The following is a 10,000-nucleotide window of genomic DNA, read 5'->3' on the forward strand; positions in this document are numbered from 1 at the left end:
GAACTAAAACTGACGTCTTTTCCTGTAGAAATCAATAAAATGAAAATCATGGACGAAATGGAATTTACGGTATCTACAGGATGATGACTTCGTGGTTTAGTCGTTTGGGTGCCACACAAGAAAAAACCGGGGGTTCTGGGTTGACGTATCGTTCTGGCCACTACTGATTGGTAACAGCTTCATTCCTTTACAGCTAAATTGTCTACAACCACAAACTGGTGTTGTCCAACGTGTTACTAGATGTTTTTGGTATTATTTCATTCATTAGAAGGTGATCGTGAATTTTTTTTTTTTGCCTTAGTGTACCCAACCTTATTGAAATACGGAACGGGGACAGTATACATAAAGATGGTGGCGACGTTAAGATGGGAAATTTTTTTAAACAATTTTCATACTTCACACGTAGTAGTCAGGCTCTAAAGTGCTAACCATGTACAGTGATCACGGCACTAACTTGCACGATATCAAAGTAAAAGCGCTTACCTAAATTAAAAGCTGCTTTCGCAGCTTCATCAGTACCACATAAGGTCATGATCTGTGCCAAGCCTGTCAAGTCATCATATGCCTTGAAAAACGGGTATCTTCCACTGAGTATACATAGAAATATGACACCTGCTGACCACATGTCCACAGCAGGGGACTGTTGGGGGTACTTCAGTAACACCTCTGGAGAACGAAATCCAGGTGTGCCAGCTCGTGGCGCGTTCTGGTGACCCCTGAATGAAAAACAAAACGGGAAAAACATTGAGGGGTTGTCAGCCCGTAATGCATGTCTCTACCTCTGGTGCCTGGTAATCAAGTAGCCTCAGAAGCAAATGACCTTGAAGCGTGTAACTTGCAACTCTTTTCCTTGGAACAAAGCTGAGGATTTTAGGACACCATTTTTATGCCCAAATATGGACAAAAATAACCTCGAAGCTGCACGCGCGGGAAAATGCACAAGCTACGTTACATTCAAATAAGGAAATTTTTTAACTCAAAAAACCCAGCTCTGAACCAGAGTTTAAACGCTTCAAGGTCATAAGCTTCTTGTAGCCTATAATAAATCTTGGAAGTAAACCTGAAGGTTAGATACAGTAACTCAACAATCAAGCGTGAAAATACTGCGTTTTATGGCCCTGAAGGGCTCGGAAAATGGTCTCCTTAATTTATGGAAAGGCCTCAAACGCTCGTTCGAGAATTGTGGATCGATGTTCGAGTTTCGCGAATAGAGTTTTGAGGGACCGTAAACTTACATTTGACTAGTACTATGACTCTTGACTATCATGTTTTCAAGCTTCACGGTTCCATTCTCTATTCCAGGACTGAATTTTAAGGATGCGTTCGACTGACCGTATTCCGGAATAGGAATACATGGAATAGAAGTTAGAAATCCTTCGTTTTTATGTACATTCACATTAAAATTGTCAAACATCTGCTAAAGTGCTATTTTAAACATATCTTTATTATCCTTGTTGCTTCAAAACGCCAGACATTCCGTTTAAATCATCACTCTACGTATTCTTATTCCGGAGTAGGGTCAATCGAACGCACCCTTACTGTGCGTTCGATTGACCGTATTCGGGAATAGGAATACGTGGAATAGAAGTTAGAAATCCTTCGTTATGAAGGAGATTCACATCAGAATTGTCAAACACCTGCTAAAATGCTATTTCAAACATATCTTTCTAATCCTTGTTGCTTCAAAACGCCAAACATGCCGTTTTAAATCATCACTCCTCGTATTCTTATTCCGCAATAGGGTCAATCGAACGCACCCCAAGTGTTCATGAACGCATCATGTTACTTCAGCATTTTGTGGCGCGAAGATATGAATTTTATTTCGAGTGGTAAAAAAAAAATTTACGAACGAGCGCAGCGAGTGGGTGAAATATTGTTTTTAACACGAGAAAAAAAATCATATCTTCGAGTCACCATGCAATTTTCGTTATAGAGACAGGAGTGTATTACTCGCCATTTACCGAGCACAAACTTTATCTTGCAGCTCGGCGGCAGGAGTTTCTTAGATTTTCGCATTTCTTCATTTCTTATCCATTCCTTGGATAATTTTAAGTCATAAGAAGATTTATTCTTCGTGTTAGCATTTTTTTGTTGCTCAGAGAAGGAGTTTTCGTCAACATCAGAGAACTTCACTAATCTAACGCTCGCCATTTTCACGTCAACTGTCTGCACAAACAACCATGCAAAGGCGTGAAATGACGTCATCAATATCCTCACTAGTAAGAATGAAATACATTTCTGAGAAGGTAACTAAAAATTTAAAAGGAAGCAATGGTAGCTTCCTTTTTCTGAAAAAGCATACAGTTTTTTTCTCAACTTCAACTTTACTGTTTAAACTTTTTAATCACTGTCTTTTGTAAACTTGTACTATCTTAAAGATAAATGCTTCCTTGAATAACAGTTTTACTTTAGCTACCTTGCCATGCAAATGGTGCAGACCTCCTTAGGTCCATGTCTCAGCGGACACAAAACTTGAGCAGGCTTAAATGAAACTTTGGTGCTTGCTTTCTCATTAGATGATCTCCTTAACTTTGATGTTGCATTCTTAGACGGGACTTTGAAATCTTTAGACTGATGTGTAAACTGCCAGTTGGTTGAATTTAAACAACGGGGCTTCAGGATGCTATCCTCAGCAACTTTCTTTGCTGTGTGGTCAGTTGGTGGGGACAGGCGTGAGCTTCGGCGTCTTGATTGGGTAGTTTTCTTTGGAGAATGGTGAGACAGGTTACCAATCCTTCTATGCTTTGGTACCTCTTTAGGTGAATCTGAATACAAAGATGGGAAAAAATTGACAGACTTGTAATCTTTGGTGTAGGTTATTGAATTCATCAACCAATGCTTCTTGGTGAAGAATGACAAAACTGGGTATTGCTCTAATTGACATGTAGCCTGCGAACGCAGACGTATTTCCGGCGGTCGTTTCTCTCCCACCGCCGGAAATACGGCTGCATTCGCAGGCTTATTGACATGACACCCAAGACAAAAACAGGAACACATAAAAAAGCAAATATCCATACTTGTCTGCTTTCTCTACCAACTCAGCTTACTGGTCAGTGACCTTTTACAACTTTTTTTGTCCCCACACAGTTCCACTCCCATGACTACCCCTGCAAATATCACTACTACCACTACCACTACCACTACCACTACCACTACTACAACTCCTACTATTACCACTGCAACCACCAATACTACTAGTACTGGAACTCCATGATGTACAGTGCAACTCCTACTCCTTCTGCTCCTATTACTTGTACTCCTCCAACTGCTGCTACTGCCACTGCTACTACCACCACTCCAACTGCATGCGTCACAACTACTACTACTGAAACTACTTGTGTTACAACTACTACCATTGCAACTACAGCTGTATCAAATCTACTAGGTCCACAACCACTTCTACAACTGCAACTGATTTTGACGACAGTGATGAAAATTATCTGTAATGACCCTTCTAGGAACTGTCAAGCTGCACTGTTCAAATCAGGAAATATCTGTGAATGGTTTTTCTGTGGGTTTGTTTCACTCAATTTCGTTCGTATTATTTTTTCTCAATTGTCCTCATGATTAATTTTTGTTGACTTTCTATTATTTGTGGTCAAACTGTCGCTGAAATAAAGATCATACGAGTTTGAAGTTAATCCCGCATCAATCGTTCTACTGAGAAAGCTACATTTCCTACAATAAAACCTGGGGGTCACCAAGTTCATTTGTAAGAGGGGCTACACTGTATGAGCAACAAAATATAGGGAACTTTTACATGGCTCTTTTGTGGCCATAGTAACCTATTACATTACATTAACAAGTGCATCTTGTTAAGCAAGATTGGTGATTTCTCTTGTTTAATCCTCGTAAAATGTGCTGTCAATTCCAGTCAAAACGGGAAACAATGTTTTAAAAGTTTCTTTGATCATAATTTAAAAAGCGAGAGATTTTTCATCTTGACTGGTGGCAAAATGAGACGAAAGTTACCGGATAAGGATGGTTTACTGGCTGGTGGTTTTGGCCAGCTACCGGTATTGGCCCTTATTGACAGCCTTGGTTTAGCCAACGTTAAAAAATGTTACATGTGCCATACCAAATTAAAAAATACATACCAAGGAGAGAGCACGTGCTTCCTGGAACTTTCATTGCAAGGCCAAAATCTACGAGTCGATACCTAACGTCAAGGATTGAAATTAATAAAGCCACATCAGCTAACATCAAGGAGAGAAATTAATAAAGCCACATCACAGAATGCCTAAACTGCAGCTGTAATACTATGACTACAGTAATACTGATTTTGTGAACATCCACTTTATAAGCCAAGCAGTGTAGGAGAAAAACAATCTTTGTGCAAATTACAACATTAAAAAATAGCTTACCTTTCTGTATCTCTGGAGTATAGAAAGTTACTTGGTTTTACATCTCTATGGATAACATCAAAAGAATGAACTCTTTTCAAGGCAATGAAAAGGTTCCTCATATACTGTTTAATTTCACAAACACTCATGTCAAGAAAATACTCCTAAAGGAGGAGAAAAATAATCAGATAATTATAATCTATCAGTCTTTTTCTATTCAATCTAAATGTACATACTGTAACTACTGTCCCTGGTACGACGCTGACAAATATAGTACGGCTATTTGAGCTACTTTGACAATAGCCGCGCAACCCCAATGTTGGACAAATTTAGTTCAATTTTATAAATGTAATCCAACATAATAAACATGGTGTCATTCTATGGTTAATTCAAGTACGTATCTGAAAAGTGTCTTTGCGACTACTCAACACTTCAAAATATATTTAACTTGAATGTGGACTGTTTTCGACTCATAATGGCTCCTTCCGTACAATTTTATGAAATTGCCAAAAAACTGGCCATACATTTTTGCTGAATTTTTCACTACTCCATGACAGCGTTCTCAGCAAACATATGAAATAAAAAATGGGGGTCACCATACTCGTTCAGAAGAAAATAGCCATTCCTCTTTACCTTTTCTTTACTTGTTGGTTACTATTACCGCATGTGTAATGGGTCAGGTCTATCAAGTGGTTGTTATAACGTATACAGCAAATATTAAAGTTACCTGAAATTTTTCATGTGGAAAATAGGGCAGAACAAAAACAAGATTATCATTGCATCGCAAAGTAAATTGAACTCCAATCACGTTATCTGTGCCCCTAAAATGGAAAGAAAATTTTATAAACTAACTAGAAACAGCAACATAAAAAACTTTCCATTGTCCTTTGTGACTATTCTGTATTATGCATAATTCCAAACACAGTATCACAGAACACTTGTCTTCTTTATGCAAAAAGACTTGCAACACCCACCACACAGAAACTAATTCAACATGATTGTTTATATAGCAGGATATAATCACTGTGCACCCTTATAATTTGCATCAAACACACATTGTATCTCTTGAATGCAAATTCTAAAGTTTCTGAAATCCCAATATATGTTCCTGAAGATATCTTTTCTTGTGCAAAGACTAACACAGACAATTTAGAAGTTATGACTATCTGTATCATACTAGTTCAGTTTTAGCATCAATTAATGTTGTCACACGCAAACAAAAAACAAGAAAAACAATTTATGGTTGACCAACTTGGGCAGGAATGTGCTGCCAAGGCTTGGATAGAAACCCCAGACTTGAAGGACCAGATGAGGGGCCTCAACACGCCTCATGCCTGTCCTGCAAGGTGGGCTTGGTGACTGGCATAATGTCCTGGGCACAAGTTAACCCAGCAGTAGAATGACATGGCTACTCCCTGTCGAGGCTTCAGCCCAGGACTAAAGGGGTGCCAAAGGCAGCAATCCTGCTCTTATTCTATTTCAGAGTTTTCAGGCAACTCTGGATAAAGTTTACAAGAGAAAAACAAAACGTGTAGCTATTAAAACAAGCAACAAGCAAAACATGGAATTGGCAAATTGCGCAAGACAGGATGCAAATTAAATGTGAGCACATGTCTGCCGAAAAAGGAATTCACCTGACCAGAGGAGAAACCATAGGAACTGGGGTTCCGAAGGAGGATGTTGCTTTAACTTTATGCTTTTTAAAAAGACCACTAAAACCCTGCAGAAACATTACGCTATGAATCATTTACAACACAGTAGCAACATCAATCTCTAACAAATTAATTAAAAGGAAAAAGAGGTGCAAACCCTAAAAAAATGGGCTTCCAATAATTGTAAGACACAGGAGCTTATAATCCTTAATTACGTATAAGGTACCAGTGTTATGAGCCTCTGTTCCTACATGTACAGTATGATAGAGTTTCCTAGGAGACATGACATAACTTTTTATGTTAATAAAATTGTGTGAGATAACAATGTTTCAAATCTTCAGGTCAGAAAACTACACTTACCCAATATCTTGAAGACATTTCAGTTCATTTTCAACTCTTCCGGGACCACTCGTAGGTATAATGTGCTTCAGAGCCCAAAATTCATCTGGCAATCTGTTCATTTGGACCAAGTAGACATTGCTAAAGGTACCTACAGAAAAAGAACAATGTGAATCAAAGTTTGTGCTTGATGTTTGTCCTATAAAATCTGGAACCTCTCATAATACTCAGGATTCATAAATTCAATTTACCAACCTTCACCAATTTTGGATACTATTGTAAAGATGTCCTGAATTTCAGGAATCTTTTTCAGTAATTCACCTGCTTCACTGTCCCCAAATCCTACAAAATGATATTATATCAAATGATTTCTAGAAATGAAGATTGTAAAAATAATAACTCTATTTGTCTGTTTTTGTTCAAGGATAGAAAAACAAATTCTGAAGGAAAGAAAATTATATGTATATCTACAATAATATTCAGCTTGCCTAATCGCATTTTATTCATTTATTTACTTATTTATTTGTTTACAATAAATTATTATTATCTTTTTGATTAGTTACGGCTTTTTTGATAGACCAAATGTCTTGCTGTTACTTTAAATTTTGACCAAGCAATTTCTTGTTTCTTACAATAGTACTGAAAATTTGGCGGGTCTAATCTGCAGGTCGCAAGTTGCAGGTCATTGTTTCACCAATACAGAGAGTACCCTAAACATTCTTAAAAGCTAAACTTGGGCCTAAAAACTTTTGTTTAGGCCTAATTAGGCCTCATGTTAGCTTTTAAGAATGTTTAGGATACTTTCTGTATTGGTGAAACAATGACCTGCAACCTGTGACCTGCAACCTGTGACCTGCAACCTGTGACCTGCAAACTGCAAATTTGACCCGCCACTGAGAATTTTGGTGTTGTACTTTTCTATCAACCTGTGGCCAGGCACATAAAGTGGAAATTAATTAAGATTACATAGGTGGTTTTCATGTCACGTCATTGGCGCCATGTTGGTGAACAAACAGTTAAACAAAGATCTCTCATTAGTTCCTTCTTTAGGTCCACTAGCAATAATGTACAATTTGTACATTGCAGCATTCACCCGTTATCTGTGTCTCTAAAGATGTGTTTCCAGCTGTGGAGCAATCTTGGGCCATAAAATTCTGGCCAGATTAACATTTAGACAAGAGATTGCAAAAGAATGATCTAAATTTTATGGTCAACTCTTTCATGATTTCAAAAACATGGATGATGACTTAGATAACCCACAGGGTTTCATCATTGACAGGCAAAATGTAGCCTTGGTTTGAGTTGGTTTGTGTACGTATGACTCGCTGATCACAGGCAATTAGTTTTAGTTTTTATGTCCTCCGCGACTTTAAACTCACCTTCTGCAACTTTAGGAGTCGAATGAGGTGAAATACGCTTCCGTTTTCTCCTCTGAAATGGTGTGCAGCCGTCAATCTGACCGGCCGTTTTGACTGATGTCGAATTCGTGTTTTCATCTTGTGACGAACCATCTATACTGTTGGAGTATTCTATACCAATGCTCGCTTCTGTTCGGCATTCTTCCATCATTTATCGTTCGCTCAATTGTTCAAGCGTCCAAAAGTACTGAAATATTTGATTAATGTACTAAATTCGTCGATATTTAATGGGAAACTTGTAACCTCTTCGGCAAATTTCAGAATATCGTACAATTGAACCTGACGCCTTGGGATTTACTTTTCCCGCCAATTTTCCTCGCATAGGATTGTGGTAGGCTGACAATTTTTCTCTGCCCGGGGAGGGTGAGGGAACTTATCGCTTTCCGAAATGTTTACTTTAAAAAAGTTGCAATACAAAAAAAAAAAAGAGAAAAAAGAACGCTCAACATACTTCACAAAATTGATGTTGTAAACGTAAAAAAAAGGACGCGAGAAAAGTTTTTGTTACGAAAAATGCCTATTTTAACACAAGTTGCCAGCGTGGCGGTCGATGCAATAACCATTTTAATTGGTCTATTAGCGTTCCACCAATGAGATTGTCCGTTTTATACTACAAACGCCTGGGCGAAAACAAGGAACAAGTTCGACGATGGAAAGTATTGATATTTCCATGAGACCTGCCTTGCGTTGTGGTATTACGTTGGTAATCTTTGCCTTCGGAAGATGTACCGTACCTTAATTTCACTGTCTCCACGTAAGGTCAAGAATTTAACAGGTCTGGGTGGCCTCGGTGAAGTTGCTTCGATGTGAAGGGAACGTTATAAACGATAACTTCATTACGTACTTGCTTGTTGAAACGGTGAACTCCCAATGGGGTTCTGTCTTTGTTTCAAGAAAATTGTTCGGTAAATGCCCCATTGTTTCGCCTTGGATTGCACAGGACTCGGTTGCTGTGGGCCAACACTTGTGAACAATGCTTGAAAGTTACATTACCCCGCTGTTAATGAGTTATGTGGACAAGTATATAAAAAATTTGAAGCCCTCTGACTTGAGTCTTTCATTATGGGGAGGCGACGTTGTTTTGTATAACTTAGAGCTGCGACTTGATGTGTTGGAAAAGGTAAGGGAGTTTCATTCTTTCCCTGTTAATTTTGCTTCCTGCTGTAACCATTCTTGGTAGCTGTAACAACAGCAACAGAAGCAACAATTCATCGTGCACGTACTGTTGCAACAAACACTTTTTCAACTCAATGTCTCCCAGTAATCAGGGGTTTCATTAGACCGCCAGTCACCTGCATTATACCGCTGTCTATTTGTCAGAAATTTGTCTCCTACAGCTGGAACTCTACCTTGATTTTCACTCAAACCCTTGTGAAAGACAACAGTGACTGCCACTTATTATTGATTAGCCCAGTAAATTAAGTAAATTGGTTTAATTCCTTCAAATTTCTCTCAATAAATTGGATACCCTGCAAGCAGTTGGTTTCTCCTACGCTTCCTGAGAGAGAAACCACTACAAGCAATCGTTAGTTTCTTTGAGTGAGCCGCCATCTAGCGGCAAGAACAAATTAATGAATTTTGAACCGGTAAAACGAGTTGGTTAACTTGTTTTGGCTTGTGTGCCTGCATTCAGCTACATAACTGCTGAGTTTAGGCAAGCCTGCTGTGTAGTATTCCATATTTTTCCCGCAAAATAAGACAAAGTGATGTCACATGCATCATGTGGGGTGTGATATGCTTCGCACATACTTGATGGAAAATCAAACGGTTACTCGCAATGGTCTCTCTCTTGGGAAGCAGAGAAGAAACCAACTGCTCACAGGGTGTAAATTAGAACAATACAAAGCTGAAATTTTATGACCAAATTATTTTTGAATTATGAATTAAATCACACAGCTGTTTCCTTTCTTAACTTGTCACTCCATCTTGGCAGTCACTTGGTGGCCAAGAACCTCTTGCAAGCAATTGACGCTGTCAGTAGTGTGTTTTAATGCAGTGTGAAGTATAAGTATTTTCAGCAAGGTCATGGGTTTTTTATTTCCAGTTTCGACCACATCCTAAAGTTTTATCATTTTACAAGACCTCTTTGTTTTTGGTGGGTGGCCTCAGAATACCATAAACACCTGCAGATAAGCTGCACCTTTTTGCCAAAAATTGTTGCTAGCGATCGGGAGTGCGACTTATCTGAAAGAACATTTGAAAAAGGCTGCTTCCGGTGTCCAGTTTTCCATCTTCGTGTCTGATCTAA

At 38.6% G+C, this 10,000-nt stretch overlaps 2 protein-coding genes across 2 annotated transcripts in view; one reads left to right on the forward strand and one right to left on the reverse strand.

Moving 5' to 3' along the window:
* The window catches only part of LOC137990936 (cell division cycle 7-related protein kinase-like), a 10,437-nt gene extending 2,401 nt beyond the window's left edge, over positions 1 to 8,036 (reverse strand). The window contains exons 1-9 of the mRNA XM_068836058.1: positions 7,714 to 8,036; positions 6,590 to 6,676; positions 6,356 to 6,485; positions 5,071 to 5,164; positions 4,365 to 4,507; positions 4,098 to 4,159; positions 2,417 to 2,765; positions 484 to 716; positions 1 to 22 (exon numbers count right to left, since the gene is read on the reverse strand). The exon at positions 1 to 22 is cut by the window's left edge and continues 2,401 nt beyond it. Coding sequence (XP_068692159.1) covers positions 1 to 22; positions 484 to 716; positions 2,417 to 2,765; positions 4,098 to 4,159; positions 4,365 to 4,507; positions 5,071 to 5,164; positions 6,356 to 6,485; positions 6,590 to 6,676; positions 7,714 to 7,903 — 1,310 coding nt within the window. The 5' untranslated portion in view covers positions 7,904 to 8,036. The remainder of the gene's footprint in view (positions 23 to 483; positions 717 to 2,416; positions 2,766 to 4,097; positions 4,160 to 4,364; positions 4,508 to 5,070; positions 5,165 to 6,355; positions 6,486 to 6,589; positions 6,677 to 7,713) is intronic.
* Positions 8,037 to 8,402: 366 nt separating this feature from the next.
* Positions 8,403 to 10,000, forward strand: part of LOC137993495 (intermembrane lipid transfer protein VPS13B-like) — a 48,308-nt gene continuing 46,710 nt past the window's right edge. Inside the window, exon 1 of the mRNA XM_068839398.1 lies at positions 8,403 to 8,872. Within this exon, the coding sequence (XP_068695499.1) occupies positions 8,726 to 8,872 (147 nt within the window). The 5' untranslated portion in view covers positions 8,403 to 8,725. The remainder of the gene's footprint in view (positions 8,873 to 10,000) is intronic.

Source organism: Montipora foliosa, chromosome 2 (assembly GCF_036669935.1).
Source record: "Montipora foliosa isolate CH-2021 chromosome 2, ASM3666993v2, whole genome shotgun sequence".
Taxonomy (NCBI): Eukaryota; Metazoa; Cnidaria; class Anthozoa; order Scleractinia; family Acroporidae; genus Montipora; species Montipora foliosa.